General features: G+C 28.5%; 4 protein-coding genes across 4 annotated transcripts; 2 read left to right on the top strand and 2 right to left on the bottom strand.

Annotated features, from left to right (window-relative positions):
• Positions 1-494: 494 nt before the first annotated feature.
• PGO_094390 (merozoite adhesive erythrocytic binding protein) lies at positions 495-6,936 on the bottom strand (the record flags this gene model as incomplete). Its single annotated transcript, XM_028688026.1, has 5 exons — positions 495-541; positions 674-741; positions 886-964; positions 1,103-6,493; positions 6,762-6,936. The coding sequence occupies 5 exons, from the start codon at positions 6,934-6,936 to the stop codon at positions 495-497; spliced, it is 5,760 nt and encodes a 1,919-aa protein (XP_028543827.1).
• A 1,588-nt stretch (positions 6,937-8,524) lies between these two features.
• Positions 8,525-9,206, bottom strand: PGO_094380 (hypothetical protein, conserved; the record flags this gene model as incomplete). The annotated part of the gene is made up of 3 exons (XM_028688025.1): positions 8,525-8,564; positions 8,684-8,984; positions 9,083-9,206. 3 exons carry the CDS (start codon positions 9,204-9,206, stop codon positions 8,525-8,527), a joined length of 465 nt encoding a protein of 154 aa, XP_028543826.1.
• A 1,607-nt stretch (positions 9,207-10,813) lies between these two features.
• On the top strand, positions 10,814-13,232 carry PGO_094370 (hypothetical protein, conserved; the record flags this gene model as incomplete). The annotated part of the gene is made up of 5 exons (XM_028688024.1): positions 10,814-12,139; positions 12,431-12,520; positions 12,676-12,751; positions 12,914-12,999; positions 13,161-13,232. The coding sequence occupies 5 exons, from the start codon at positions 10,814-10,816 to the stop codon at positions 13,230-13,232; spliced, it is 1,650 nt and encodes a 549-aa protein (XP_028543825.1).
• Positions 13,233-14,066: 834 nt separating this feature from the next.
• Positions 14,067-17,099, top strand: PGO_094360 (farnesyltransferase beta subunit; the record flags this gene model as incomplete). The annotated part of the gene is made up of 1 exon (XM_028688023.1): positions 14,067-17,099. The coding sequence occupies one exon, from the start codon at positions 14,067-14,069 to the stop codon at positions 17,097-17,099; it is 3,033 nt and encodes a 1,010-aa protein (XP_028543824.1).
• Positions 17,100-17,155: the final 56 nt, after the last annotated feature.

Here is a 17,155-nt window from a genome sequence, read left to right as displayed (position 1 = left end):
ACTATATATATTTTTTTATTATAAAACACAACTCAATTTCTAATTTAATAGAGAATTTTTTTTATAATAATTAATAGTTTTGTTACGTATTTCGTAAAGTTATTTTTAATGAGGAAAAAGCTCAATTTATTACATATGTCATTCGTTATCTATCTGTAGAATATTTTATATTAACTTTAATAACATTATGGACACATAAAAATATACTAGAAAAAAAAATTCAAATAAACATATTTCTTATCATTAAAAAGGAAAGAAATGAAAACTAAGATGGAGCAAAATTTATGTGCATAAATTTATTATTCAAAATAGAAATAATATATTTTAAAATTTCATTCTAATTTATTGTAAAGTTTTACAATTCCATCAATATACTTAACCTGTATAAATCGCTAGGAAAATATAAGTTACACGGTAATATATATTTCAAATGTTATATAGGCAATTTAAAGATATCCAAACAGATGGATCAAAATATGTCATTTACTTGATACTTATTCAGAAACGTCTACCGGCATCGAATCTTGAATTTCTTCCTTAGCTAAAATAGAAAAAAAGAAAAAGAAATAAATAAATAAAATAAAGTAAAAAAAATGATATTTCAAATATGTACTATTTCTTTATATGCTTTTTTAATGTGATGAACTCCTTATGTCTTATGAAAAATTATTACTTATCATTGCTAATGTGTAGACTTTTTCATAATTTCCTTCAAAATCATCAAAGGTAGCTTCTTCAAACCTATGTGCATAAATATAAATGTAATGTGTGTATTTTGTGCATGCAAACAGTTTATATTCCTATTACTATAGTATTTATAAAAGAGATAATAAATATTATAAAAGAACTTTATGTATTTTTCCATTTTTTTAATTCTCTACTTACCACTTTCCCAGAATAATCTTTGAACCGATGACAAACAGGAGTATCAGTGCTATGCCGGCTCCAGCAAAATAAACCATGTCTATAAAAAAAAATAACTTAACAAAAATATATATAAAATTGTTAATTGTAGAAATTAAATTTATATGTATATTATATTAATCAAATTATTATTTTATTTTTTCTCCTTTTCCATATTTTCAATATGAATGCAACATACTTGAATTACTGCTCTTCTTAAAGCATTTGTACTTTGGATCAGCAAATTCCCTTTTCGTGCAGTCATAATACTTATTTGAATTATGATCAAAAAACTTTAAACAATAATCTGAAATTGAGCAGCACAAAATTTTTCTCGTTTCTTCAGTACAAGTACCAGAAGATATACCATCCTTCATATAATCACAATACTTTGAAGAAATTTCATTAATACATGTATTGCTTTGAGATAATTTTATTATTTCCTCCCGTGTTTTATTAACATCTCTAGAATTATACTCATCAATATCTAATTTGTTATTCCCAGATTCACTATTACTTGGTAAATTTTTATCTAGAACTTCATCCCCCTTATCATAATTGTCAACCTCTTCCTTCATTTTTTTCTTCCTTAACTTGATTTCTAAATTTTTTATATTACCGACCCCAAAATTCGAATTATTTTCATGATTTCTTTGTTTACCTGGAGTATCATAATTGAAACTATGCCTTTGGAAGTATTTTTTTTCACCTTTTGCTATATCAGATGAATCAGTGACACTTCTTGTCATAGAATCCTGATTCATTTTATTGTTATTTAGTATTAAATTATCGCTTTTCTCTTTCCTTACGTCCTCTGCCTTTCTAATTTCCTCATTCTTTCTAGCTTCCTCATTCTTTCTAGCTTCCTCATTCTTTCTAGCTTCCTCAGCCTTTCTAGCTTCCTCAGTCTTTCTAATTTCCTCTGCCTTTCTAATTTCCTCAGCCTTTCTAATTTCCTCTGCCTTTCTAATTTCCTCTGCCTTTCTAATTTCCTCATTCTTTCTAGCTTCCTCAGCCTTTCTAGCTTCCTCAGTCTTTCTAATTTCCTCATTCTTTCTAGCTTCCTCATTCTTTCTAGCTTCCTCAGCCTTTCTAGCTTCCTCAGCCTTTCTAATTTCCTCTGCCTTTCTAATTTCCTCAGCCTTTCTAATTTCCTCTGCCTTTCTAATTTCCTCATTCTTTCTAGCTTCCTCAGCCTTTCTAGCTTCCTCAGTCTTTCTAATTTCCTCATTCTTTCTAGCTTCCTCATTCTTTCTAATTTCCTCTGCCTTTCTAATTTCCTCGGCCTTTCTAATTTCCTCATTCTTTCTAGCTTCCTCATTCTTTCTAGCTTCCTCAGCCTTTCTAACTTCCTCTTCCTTTCTAGCTTCCTCAGCCTTTCTAGCTTCCTCAGCCTTTTTAGCTTCCTCAGCCTTTTTAGCTGCTTCTGCCTTTTTAGCTGCCTCTGCCTTTTTAGCTGCCTCTGCCTTTTTAGCTGCCTCTGCCTTTTTAGCTGCCTCTGCCTTTTTAGCTGCCTCTGCCTTTTTAGCTGCTTCTGCCTTTTTAGCGGCTTCTGCCTTTTTAGCTGCCTCTGCCTTTTTAGCTGCCTCTGCCTTTTTAGCTGCCTCTGCCTTTTTAGCTGCCTCTGCCTTTTTAGCTGCCTCTGCCTTTTTAGCTGCTTCTGCCTTTTTAGCTGCTTCTGCCTTTTTAGCTGCTTCTGCCTTTTTAGCTGCTTCTGCCTTTTTAGCTGCTTCTGCCTTTTTAGCTGCTTCTGCCTTTTTAGCTGCTTCTGCCTTTTTAGCTGCTTCTGCCTTTTTAGCTGCTTCTGCCTTTTTAGCTGCTTCTGCCTTTTTAGCTGCTTCTGCCTTTTTAGCTGCTTCTGCCTTTTTAGCTGCTTCTGCCTTTTTAGCTGCTTCTGCCTTTTTAGCTGCCTCTGCCTTTTTAGCTTCCTCAGCCTTTTTAGCTTCCTCAGCCTTTTTAGCTTCCTCAGCCTTTTTAGCTGCTTCTGCCTTTTTAGCTGCTTCTGCCTTTTTAGCTGCCTCTGCCTTTCTAGCTTCCTCTGCTCTCCTTGCTTCCTCTGCCTTTCTAGCTGCTTCTGCTATCCTTGCTTCCTCTGCTCTCCTTGCTTCCTCTGCCTTTCTAGCTGCTTCTGCTATCCTTGCTTCCTCTGCTCTCCTTGCTTCCTCTTCTCTCCTTGCTTCCTCTGCTCTCCTTGCTTCCTCTGCTCTCCTTGCTTCCTCTGCCTTTATAGCTGCTTCTGCTATCCTTGCTTCCTCTGCCTTTCTAGCTGCTTCAGCTTTTCTTGCTTCCTCTGCCTGTCTAGCTGCTTCCACTCTCCTGACTTCTTCTGCCTTTCTCGCATCTTCGTCCCGTTTCGAGGCTTCTATTAATCTTGCTATATCTTCTTTTCTCACTTCTTCGACCCTTTTCGCCACCGCTGCTTTTCTCTCCTCTTTGGCCCTTAAAGCTTCCAGTATTTTCCTTTCATCCTCTTCCCTTCTGCTGTTTTCAATTCTTCGTGATTCTTCTGACATCCTGGCTATATCTGCTTTTCTTGCGCCTTCAATTTCCTTCGCATCTACTAGATCGCTTTTATGCATCGAATTAGAATTATAATATAAAGTGTTTGACGCTTTGTCCTTTCCTAACGAGTCTATACTGGTATTTATATTAGAATTTTCTATTTTAACTGAACCATTTATGTATGTTCTCGTAATTAATTCTTCAACGAATTCTATGTTAAAATTTTGATCAAAATCAATACTATTGGCTGTGAGAGACGTAAATGAAAAATAATTCTCTTTGTGGATAACGCAAGTTGGTTTTCGAAGGATATAATAACATTTTCCTTTAGTCATATGAATATTATCTTTATTAACCGGATTATCGGAAGCCCATACACCCCAATATTTTCCCTTTTCACTACTATAAAAGTCATTTGGAGAGTTTAAGAACAAATATTCTAAACAGGATTCGAAACTTATAATGCCAATTAGATCTTTTTCTTTAATAAGGCTTTTGCACTTTCCTGTCTTTTTATCATAGGTTCCAAAAATTTTAGATTTAAGAGGGAATCGAGGTGGACATTTTTCTTCATAATCAGGCCTAATAAATGATGTGACATATGTCCATTCTTTAGAATTTTCTGTTTTTCTAAGAATCTGGCAATTAGGTTGACTTAAATCATTTTTTTCTTTTCTACATTTTTCAGATCTTTCTTGTTCATGTGTTCCAAGTATTACACATTCATTTGTCAAATGATTATAATAAGCTGGTAAGTTACGAAAACATTTATTTTTGTATGTTTTTTCAATACAAGGTCCTAAACAGTAGGAGTATAGAGAGCAATCTAACAAATTTTTTATCAAACCTGGATTTTTCATTGGTAAAGTTATGTTAGTTGTGTTTCTTCCCCCTTTTTTTACTCTATATGGCATATTCGAACCTAATCGACCACCAAAACCATAAAGACCATAATATTTAAACGATTGATTACTATAATCCCATTCTTTCATAGAGATTTTAGACGAAAATATTTTAGATTTACACATATCATAATTGTAATCATTCATTTTTTTGAAGAGCATTTCTTCTTTGGCATCTATTGGACACATACTAGAAAAACCATGATGCATAGCTATTCCACTTTTGTCGTAAGGAAGTTCAACAGGAACTCTGGATTTTGAGTCTAAATATCCAGTATGTATTTCATTTAAAAAATTATAATTAAAGTGAACATCACTAACTTTGTCTAAAAGTGTTTGAACAATAATTGTTTTACCATAGTTAGGACAACTTCCTTGTGCTCTTCCTGGAATAGCATGATTTGGACAAATATCTTCAAAATCTTCAATTAATAATGATTGACAAGTACCAGCAGTTTTATTCTTCAAGACATCATATTTTAAATGATCCCTTCCTAATTTTCCATCCTTTTTCCAGTTAATAAAAATATGGTTTTTTTCAATATCAAATCTTTCCATAAATGTACCTTGAGGATTTATCACAAATTCGGAATTATCATCTGATATTTTGTAATTACCTTCCCTTTCATTTCGTGTAGGATACAAATGAGACGATGGACGATATCTCCTTGTATTACGAAAATCTGAGTTGTGTGAAAGCTTCTTTGAAGTTTCATTTAGTTCAATCATTTTGTTTGCTTGTCCATCCTTCCTATCAAACACGATATCCTGCTTATTTTGAAATGATGATCTGTAACTCTGTTGTACAAAAGACATATGCTTAGAAGTGTTAATATATATTCCAGAAACTCCATTTCCTTTTCCCCCCCTCTTATATTCCAAACTTGGACGTGTTGTAACCTCTTTTATTTCTTTATTCTCGTTTCTCACATTATTCGTCCTCATTCTTTTACCATTTTCGCTTAAATATGCTCCTTTATCGTTACTACTTGATGTCATATCTAAGAATTCACTTGTTTCATCGTAATGCCCCATCATTTCATCAATATGTGGGTATGTTGTATTCTGTTGAAGATCAAAATAATTAACCGATAGGTTCGTAAAGGAGTAGTTATTTTCCTTACGCAATACGCAAGTTGGTTTTTTCTTAAGAATGGTACATCTCCCAATATCATCCATTGAATTTAATTTTTTCGAACCATCTTCCAAAGCCCACACACCCCAGAAAAAATTAGTTTTGCCAGTTTCATTATCACCCTCATGATAATTGAATAGTCCTTCAATACAGCTTTTGAACGTAGTTCTAAAACTATTGTCATAATGTTTTATAGAAGATTTGCATTCACCAGTACTATAATTGTAATATCCAAATTCTGTATCATTCAAAGGATATCTTGGGGGACATTTTGTCTCGTAATCCGAACGTAAAAATGAGGACACATAGGTCCATTCCTTTCCTGATTCCTTTTTTACTGGTATAAAACATTTATCATAACCATCTGAAAAATCAGAGAGGCAATTTCTTTTTCTGCTTTCTTCATGTGTACCTAATATAACACATTCTTTCGTTTTATGATTGAAAACAACAGGTAAATTACGAAAACATTTATTATCAAAATCTTTGTCAAAGCATGGACCAATACAATGCGAATAACTAGAACAATCGGACAAATTATTTATTAAATTGGCATATCTCATTTTTTTAGTTTCATGGCTATCCAATGGATCATAATCATGTAAAGGAAGACTCATGTTAGAGCCGAATCGTCCCCCAAATCCATGAGAACTAAAGTGTAAGTCTTTATTCCTTAACGCACCTTTTGTATATCTTCTAGCTGAACTCATATTATCATAAAATTTTGTAAAACACATGTTATATTCATTTTCCATTTTGATTAATAAATTATGATTTTCGTCTAAAGGACAACTATTAAAAAGACCTTGATACATTGCTAATCCACTTTTTTCGACTGGAATTTCTATTGAAAGATCCAGTTTCTTATTCAACAAACCAAAACTAATTTCGTTTAAAAATTCTTCATTATATCTATCCCCCTGTACATCCATTACAAATGTTCTTCCATAATCCGGACATCTTCCCTTATATATTCCTGGGGATTCATGATTTGGACAGGTTTCCATGGTGTCAGATGTATTAAGCTCAGAGGACTCACTCTTTTCATCACCTAAAATGGAAGAAATATCGAAAGAAAATATAAATATATAAAAAACAAATATTTTTTTTCTATAGTTGCAAAAACGAATAATCTACATAATATATATTAAAAAAAAAAAAAAAAAAAAAAAAAAAAATCACATTGTTAAATGAGCATATGTAGTCATAAAATCTAATGTGCTACAAGAACAAATTTTAGAGTGCAGTAATAAACCATCGGAAGCATGAATGTGTTTTAAAAACTCCAATAATATTATTTTCCATTTTTCCTTGCTTACCCACAACAAATTTATAGCTCCCCTCTCCTAGAGAACCATTGCTAGACCACCTTATATTTAAATGGTTCTTAGCTATGTCAAATCTGTCCATAAAAGCCTCCTGCGGATTCGCTATATGCGTCGCATTATAAATGCACGATGATATTACAAGTGCTAATAAGCCACATATCACCATTTTAGACACTCTCTAATGGGTGTAAAAAACATTTAGGTATTAATTTTAATCAGACAGAATAATCCTAATAATTCTAGATTAAAGAACTAGGTCAAATATATTTACTTGTATGCATGCATAAATCATGACCAATTAGCAAAAAAAAAATAAAAAGTTATGCAAAAGATATATACAAATTATATTGAATTTTCATTTATTTTTTTTAAAGAAAATTCAAATAAATTCATTTAAAAGTTAGATAAATAGAGTTATTCACAAGAAAAAAAAAGAAAAACAAATGTCAAAAGAAAAAGAGCCAAGTGTGACGAAACAAGAAAAAATAAAATTTTGTTAAAAAATAATACAGAAAATTTTTGAAAACTTAAAAATTTTCTACACAGCACAAAATGTGGCCAATAAGAAAAATTCACTTAGCTATATACGAAAATAAATAAGATATCATATACACATACATTTGTGTATACACTTTTTGCATGAAAAGAAATGCAATATGATATACTACACAACACATCTAATCAATTTAATAAGCATTTAAAAAAATTAGAAGAATGTACAAGCGAACAACATGCATAAACTTGATTCTATAGCATGTGAAAAAAATAAATGTATAAAAATCCTTTTAAATGAAAAAGTTATCTTTAATCAAAAGAAAATAAAAAAAAAAAAATTAACAAATAAAATATAGACACAAAGTATTAGTACATTTATAGGTTTATTCTTAACAGCACCTTAAATTTTTTGCAAGAAAAAAAAAAAAAAGTTAACAAATAAAATGTAGACACAAAATACTCGTACATTTATAAGTTTATTCTTAACAGCACCTCAAATTTTTTGCAAGAAAAAAAAAAAACAATTAAAATAAAATAAACCTTTAAGCTAATTGTTATACAAAAGATGGTTATTCGGGCTTCCTTTATTTCGAGTTTATTTATTTTTAAAAAAAAAAAATAAATAATTTAACGAACCTTAGTGCAACAAGTATAATATTTCTTTTATGAACACACATGCATAATTTTTATATTTTTTGTCTCAATATTCACTCATATTGCTTGACATTCCTTTTAGTTCTAATGTTCTATTTTCAAGCAAAAAAAAAAAAAAAAAAAAACTCACACATCATTTATAGAAAAAAAAAAAAAAAAAACACACAAAAAAAAAAAAATAAATAAGAACTTAATTTAAAAAAAAAAAAAAAAAAAAAAAAACGAAAAAGAAAAAGAAAAAGAAACCAAAACATTAACGTTTTATTCTTATATTTTATATTTAGCGTTGTTGAGCCCAGTTATGAAAAACTACAGATAGACACACAAATATGCACATGTATTTATGTACATCTACGCTTACATACATTTATGTTCATGTACATTTACGCTCAAATGTATTTATATATACATATACACATATAAAATGTGCATAACTAGGTCATTACATTTTTTATTAGCTCAATTTTAAAAAAGGAAATTTGTATTTACAACCACTGTTACACACTACTTGTAAACAATTTTTAATCCTAAATTTGCAAAAAGATCCTTTTCACAATTTGACACATGTTAAAATTCATATAAAAATCCATCTACCTTTTTTACTTTCATGAAGCAAAGCGAAGAATTGAAGAACATAACTCTTTCCTAAAAAAAAAAAAAAAAAAAAAAATTTTTGAGTTTTTACGTTTTTGCATTTCTGCACTTTACCCCAATAATAGCTGTTACAAATAAATAGCAGTTATATATGAGCACATATGTATTACCCCAACATGGTCTTAACTTTTCTCCATTTATCATCAGTGGCGTCATTTATTGCACACATCTGCTGTAAGACTTTAACTGTTTTATTTTTGTCCAAATATTCTAGTGGTACAATTTCAACACCTACGATTTCAGCATTATTGCTGTTACTGTTGTCATTACTTTTTTTATATATAAATATTCCATCTGATATAAAAAATTGTTTCTTTTCTTTATCATCAAATTCGACAGTAATTAACCCATTTCTTAATAAGGTAACTAGGGGACTGTGGTTATTGGTTATAGTGAAATATCCTTCAATTCCTACACCAAAAAAAAAAAAAAAAAAAAAATTACATTAGTAATGGTTACTACTAATTTACTATATATTTTTTCTAAATTAATTTTTCTATTTAGTGAACCTGGAAACGAAGCCCTTTTAATTATTTGATTTCTAAATATGGATTCACTAGAGGAAGATATGGTTAGATATAAGTTGCTACTTTTTACTGTGCTAAAAAAAACCCTTCTTGTTCTGCTCAACATTTTTCTTTTTTTATTGGTCTTTTAAGATGTCTGGAAATTTCGAGTTTTTATTTACCCTAATTCAACCTACCTTATATTATCTGATTGATTGTTTTTCGCTATCACCTGATTTTTTTTTTTGTTTTAGTTTTTTTTTTTTTTTTTCTGTTCCAATTTTTCATAACTCTTTTTGCTAACCATTAATGTTTTACACTATACTTTTTTTTGGCGGCATTTTAAGTAAAAAAAGTATAAATCATATATAATAATACAAACGGCATGACAAATTCAAATTATATTCATGGTATGTTAAATGATTGAGCTACTTTTTTTTTTTTCCATTTGATTTGGTAAAATTACTTTTAACAATAAAAACGGTGTTATATACTCCTCTACAATGTGTATAAAAAGGGTGGAAATTTTCACTACTTTTAATAAAGCAACTTATATATATATTTTTCCAGATCTCGCATATTTTTGCAAATACGTTTTATTATGATGGAAAATTTTTTATGTTGTTTTTTCTTTTTTCATTAACAACTGACACACTGATGTTTTAAATTCCTCAAAAATTTCCACAAAAAATATAAAAAAATAATTGTGGAAATGAGAAATAAATTATGCTGAAAGATACTATTGATGTGGTTTCACCTGTGAACAGATCAAAGGGCTGTGTTATTTTATTTTATTTTTTTTATGGACTATTTTTAAAATGGCCTTTTTTGCAAAATTTAATTAAGCGCAATGGAAGATATACTAAAAAGAATATTTTTATACGTAAATGAAAGCAAATTTTGTCATCTTACTAACCTCACAAATTATATATGCATGTACGTGTATATAAATATATACATTCTCAAATTTTTAAATGCGTTAAATTATGACGTGAAGCAATATAGCACTAAAGCGACATAGGGTGAATAACGATTGTGATTTAATTCGCAAAATGGTACATTTGCATTTTTGTGATGTGTTTAAAACGAACTATATAAATATACACAGGTGTTAGGTCGATGGCATTATAAGCATATAAAGGATTATATGCCTGTAATACATATACATAAATGATTATATATAAATATATACATATATTTGTAACCCTATTTACACTACTTTCAGGCGTAATTGTAAATTAAAAATTGTTTTAAAAAAAAAAAAAAAAAAAAAAAAAAAATACGAAAAATTGAATTTTCTGAAATTTTAGTGTTCTTACGGTTCCACAGAAATGTACATATATTTACATAAATATATAAGTATACATCTAAAATAAATACACACATTCCCCTCCCTTACTTTTTTCCAATTTTCAACTGAACCCCACGTCATTGCTCTAGAGTCGCATCATACAATTTTCAAGCGTTTTTATGCAATGTCAGTCACAACATAATACTTCAAATTCTTCATATATGTAAAAGTATCATTTAAAAGCAAATTTTTTCAAAGGGATATTTGATTTTACATTATTTTATTTTGTGACACAAACTGTATGAAAAAATAAACCTTTACATAGGAAGAAACAAATAGACTAAAGCGTGTAGAGGTGCAAAAGAAATAAAAAAAAGAAAAAAAAAAAAAAAGATAAGAACTGTTTCCCAAACTTCGTAAACATAAAAACCTACCTCACTCTGATGAATGATGGTATAAAGAAAAAAAAAAGTGAAAACCAAAAAAAAAAAAAAAAAGGCAATAAAGAAAAAAATAATCCTTGCAACGAAAATGATGGGGGAAATGTTAAAAAGGATAAACAAAAAAACGGGGAAAATATAAATACTGTTATGGAACAAGAAAACGAAAAGACAAATCAAAACTGTCATGGAAACATCAACCAAGAGACGTACATATCTAATAAGAGTAACCAAAAATTACACACACGTCAGGAAGGAAATGAAGATCAAAATATGTATTTTATTTTCGAAGAATTATTATTTAATGAGGACTTGAAGAAAAAAGTACACTACTATACATGGTTTTATTATTTTGAAAATCTTGTGTTAAAATTGGACAATTTTGTAACCCAGATATTGAATTACTCCTACTACCTACTCAGTAATATGGCCAATCCTTCGAACAATTGCAATATCAGTAATAAACGTAATATACTACTGGTTCAGTCAACTCTCACAGTTAAACTGATAAATAGGCGAAATAGGAAAAAAAAATTTACATCTAGTTTTAATAATAACTCATTTAAACGCATAGAACAAATAGTTATGTACAAAAAAGAAATAAACACAAACGGAAAAATAGATAAAAACGAACTTAAAACACTTAATTATTTAAAAAAACAAAATATTAAAAGTATGATTTATATAAATGATATTTTTGAGCCACAGTTTTTTTCTATATTATTTTTAGTTAATTCAACAGATGAAAAAGAATTTAATAATTTTATTAGCACACAAAATGAAATAACAGAACATTTTCCAAATGAAAGTATAAAAAAATTAGGCAGTAATGAATACGGAATACTCAGGGGATATGATATTATCCTTTTAAGATATTCATATGAAATTATATATTTTTATAAAAATAATAATACTACAATAAGTTATGATCACAATATATACAATCAAACCCATAATAATGTGAACATTACGAAAGGGACTTTTAAAAATAACAACAAAAAAGAAAAGAATAATGATTCAAATGATCAGATTGTGAAAGGAACTAACAACAGTCTGCTTAACACAAACATAATAGAAAAAAGCAAATATCATACAATGATTACATGGAGGAATTATTTAAATAATTCAAATGTAACAAAACAATGTGTTGTGCTAGATGCATTAAATATATGTTCTGGAATGGATGGTTATATTGATGGAGAAAATTTTAACTTTGATGTTTTGATAAATGATGCATATTCTTACTTAGTAAAATATAAAACCAAATTATCTATCACCCGATTAATACACGCGGTTACATCCTTGCTGAAGAGCCAGATGCATCCAATTGTACTTTGAAAAAAAATAAAATAAATATGATAAAATAAAATTAACAATTAATATATATCTCACACTTCTCGTGTATGAACTACTCACAGACTTTTATATACATATATTTACATATATGCAAATACATAAATCTGGAAAGAGTTACCACCCAGATTAGTCCTTTTTATACTTCATACATTAACGAGAGCACATTGTAACACAAACCGGTTATATAACATTTATAAAGTACATACATAAATGTATACATATGTGTATAACAAAATACACATTTTTAATTCTTTCACAATGCAGATATATATTCCCCATTGGTGGTACCATAACATAGCATTTTGCGAAAATAATATCATTGAATCAGGAGATTTTCACCTACATATTTTTAAGGTAATGTTTTTTGTTGTACATGAATGTGCATATACACAATTGCTTCTCAACAATTTTTTTTTTTCCAAAAATGTTATAATATTTAAGAGAATATATACCACATTTAAATCATTCCTATTTTCGTCCCTTTTTTTTTTTTTTTTTTTTTTAACTAGGAATTAGAAAAAGATGGATTACTAAAAGTTGGGAGTAAAAATAAAGATTCGTCTGTGTTAACCATGGATGAAAAGGGTAACTATGTTGATTGAATAAAAAAGAAAAGTGATACTTTTACACATTTTTTGTTATTCTATTGAATATTCGTCCCTTTTTTTTTTTTTTTTTTTTTAGCAGTAATAGGAAATTATTTGTTTTTATATATTATTGTATTTATTTCTTTTTTTTCTGCCGCAGATACAGATTTATTTGTCGAGCTCGCTATACAGAAAAATGCAATCCTTTGTACAAATAATAATGACATAATAAAATATTATCTTAACGTAAAAATAGAAAAAACAAAAAAATTCACAATATTTTTATATATAATGTAACCCCATTATATGTCACAGTTTTTGTGCATCCTTATTCGCACCCACTTCATTACCCCTATTTAATATATACCTTTTTGTACACACAACACATATATGATTTTTCTATACAGATGTGTGAGAATGCAAAAGTCTCAAAATTCATTGCAAAGGGAACCTTTTTCATGTTAGCCAACTTTCTTTAAAAAAGAAGGCCTGAAATATACAAACAATACTCTTTTAAATATAAAAAGAAGACATAATTTTATTCTTTGTATTTTTTACAAATTAGTAGAAAATAAAAATAATGAAATAAAATAATAAGCATGTAGAATAAAAAAGTAATTTACCTTTTTTCTTACACCGGAATGTTTTTTCAAAAATTACCAAAGTTATAATTTTATTTTTTTTTGAAGTTCTTTACATTTTTTTTTTTTTTTTTTTTTTTTTATTACAAGAATATGTTGTACATATTTATATTCCCCTTTTTTAATTAATCATCTATTTTGTTTTAATTATTGAAAATTTGTTTTACATATTCTTTGAATATGTGTTTCCACCCTTTTTAGCAATTATCATATGCAACCTCATAATTTTTATAACTTCTTTTATATCTTTTTTTATATCTTTTTTTATAACTTTTTTTATAATTTTTTTTTTTTTTTTTTTTTTTTTTTTTTTGGCGTTAAACCGGCATAATGCTACCCAAATAGATATACACTTAAATTTTTTCGTACAAGTTTGTCATTTAATATTTCGTATGCTTAATTTGCACATAACGAGAAAATTAGCATGCTAATCAGTTGTTGAAAAGAAAAAAAAAAAAAATTCTACACTATCACGCTTTATTCCAACAAGCACCTCTTAAGTGACACGAAATTTTTATCTTGTAATTTCTCTCACATTTATTTTTAACTTCTTTTTAAAGCATGACGTGTTCTGCTTCCCATTCTGTTCAAGGAGACTGTAATAAATGTGAAAAAGAAAAAAAAAAAAACAAACAAACAGACAAGTAAACGAGAAAACAAGCAAAATCGAAGATGTATCCTTGTGACACGTACACTCTAAGATTCAATAAAAATATATATTTAGCAGAATTGTTATTAGAGTTAACAAAATATGAAAAAAAAAAAGATGGATACAAACCAGATTTTGAAAATGATGAACATTACAACTATTTAGAAAATCTTATTCTGTTATTATTTAAATATGTTTTTAATTTAAGTAAAGAAAATGACATTGACTACAAAGATTACTACCACAATGACTATTATTGTACCAGCTCTTCTGAAAACTTAAGCGAAATTTTAATAAATTCCAGTGAGAACGATGGAGAAGTATCCAACATTTTCCCCCACAAGGAAATGAATGCGCAAAAAAAAACACATATCCGTATTAATGAAAATAGAGTAGACAAAGATAAATTCAGAAATGTAATAATGGAAGAATGGGATAATATGGAAGTAAATTACAAAGTAGTAGATCCAAATGTTGATAACAGTTTCAACACAGCTTCTAGTATAAATTCTAGTTTAACATCCAATTCAATGTCTAACTTAAAATTGAACTCAACTTCGATAGCAGGTTCTCATAATAAGGTAGATGAGAATCATCATAGAAACGGACACATGAAAAATGTCAATGAAAATAGAGAAGCACACAAAAAACAAAATCTGGAAGAACCATTTCATGAAAATAATAATAATCATGTGTATGAGAATTTTTTCAATTTTGATTTAAAATGTAACAAAAATACACAAACATTAAAGGAAAAGAAAAAAGTAGAAAAGCAAATATTGAATATCTACTATAAGTCTTTTTTATCCACTATTATTGATATGCTTTTAAATAATTCCAGTGTGGAAATTTCAGATATTATTTTATTCTTCATTTTTGATAACGTTGGAAATATTGACCATATTAGTTCCTTTTTTTCCAAAGGCTATTACACCTTTGAGCTAATAAATACCTATATTCAACAGTACAAATATAGTAATGACAAAACAGTTTTAAATAAAGTCACATATAAACACACACACGCAGACAATTCAACCCTTTTTGAAAAATGTTCTAAAAAAAATTGTGTTAAAAGTCTTTGCACGATAGGACAAGGTAATGAAGAGAATACACAAAATGAAGAAGAAAATTTTGAGAAAATACAAAATAGAAAGGAATTTTTCCCCCACAAGGAGGCCCAAAACAATTCAGTAGGAAGCACATTTCTGCATGAGCAAATGTTACAACAGAAAAGTGAAGAATACCATGTTGTCAATACTGATGCTGAAAAATTGGGAAATAATATCACCACGAACAACACAAGCTGGAAGCATGAAGGGGAAAGTATTTCCATTTATATAGACGAAATATTACAAAAAAAAAAAAAAAATGCAAACACTACACCCGTAGCAGGTAATGAACATTGGGACATTTCTAAACTAAAAAACGTTCACATTAAAGATGACACACTAATTGTTGAAAATTTTTATTTCAAGTTAAACAAATCTTCTGTTCTGCTCAATAAATTTATCAGTGTATTAAATATACATTTAGAAAAACAAAAACATTTCAAATTTTGCACTGATATATTTTTTATAAAAAATTTAAGGCTAAGTTTTTTGGAAGCGTCTAAACCTTGGATTTTCTATTGGTGTATTCACAGCATTTACATTTTATATAATGACATAGAAATTGAGCAGAAATTAGGCAAAACCACTTTTACTTATATAAAAAATTGTGTCTTCCTCTATTTAAACAAAATTAAAAATGAAGATGGTGCTTTTGGAGGTGGACTAAATCAGTATACGCACATAGCAACTACCTATGCTACTGTATGCGTATTCATATACTTACACGATGAAGAAAACAATTTTCTAAGTTTTCTGGATAAAAAAAAATTGCATTCTTATATCCTTAAATTAAAATGCAAAGATGGCTCATTTAGGCTACATAAAAATGGAGAAATAGATATGAGGGGAACGTACTGTGCCATATCAATATGTTCCATGTGTCATATACTAACTAATCAAGTAAAAAAGAATGTGGAAAAATATATTTTATCTTGTCAAAATTATGAAGGAGGATTTACGAGTGAAAAATTCCAAGAAAGTCATGGAGGTTATACATATTGTGCATTAGCTACTTTGTGTATACTAGGAAAAATTAAAAAAGTAAACATAAATAACTTAATGCAATGGTTACTTAATAAACAAGGGAATTTAGAAGGTGCATTTATGGGAAGAACAAACAAGTTGGTGGATGCTTGCTATTCATTCTGGATTGGATCCATTTTCTTTTTAATAAATGAGATATATATCTTAAAAGAATTCTTACAGCAAAGCAAAATCGAAGATAAAAATAAACACGTTCTCGGAAGTGATAAAATTGAGAATAATACTGGTTATCATAACCCTAATGACCTAAACAATTCTGAAAAATGGAATGTAAAAAAAAGCGAATGTAAGGTAAAGAATGTACACCATTTTATAGACTTAATGGATAAACATGAAACGTGCAACATTCATAACAAAAATGCATATACTAAGAACCATGATAACATATATTATTCTGATGCAAATGAATCCCTTCTTCATTCAAGCGAACATAAAATGACTCTCAAATCTGACAATTTTAACTATAACAACCAATCAATCACAACACAAACGCACACAGAACAAATCAAATTTGAAAATTATAAACATAAGCATATTGAAAAAAAAGTAATGTTTAATATGAATTATCTAAAACTTTATTTACTTGTTTGTTCTCAAGGAAATAAGGGTGGAATGAAAGACAAACCAATGGAAAAAGTTGACTATTATCACACGTGTTATGCTTTAAGTGGATTGTCATTAATACAAAATTACATGTCATCACATGTGCCCGATGCTGATGAGATAAGCATGCAGGACAATATGAATCAGTTGAACAAAATACATATTTTATATAATGTAACTCTTTCAAAAGTTTATAAATGCTACACTTACTTTTCTCCCGATTTTCCATTAAATAAAAATAAGGTTAATTATAGAGTTGGCAAAGGTGCTTATTTATATTTGAAAAGACTCTTTTGTTGATAATTACACCTCAATATATACAAAAAATATTTTTTCTGTATATATGTAGTGCCTTT

This window comes from Plasmodium gonderi (genome assembly GCF_002157705.1).
Source record: "Plasmodium gonderi DNA, contig: Chr09, whole genome shotgun sequence".
Lineage (NCBI taxonomy): Eukaryota > Apicomplexa > Aconoidasida > Haemosporida > Plasmodiidae > Plasmodium > Plasmodium gonderi.
This window is presented reverse-complemented; position numbering and strand designations above follow the sequence as displayed.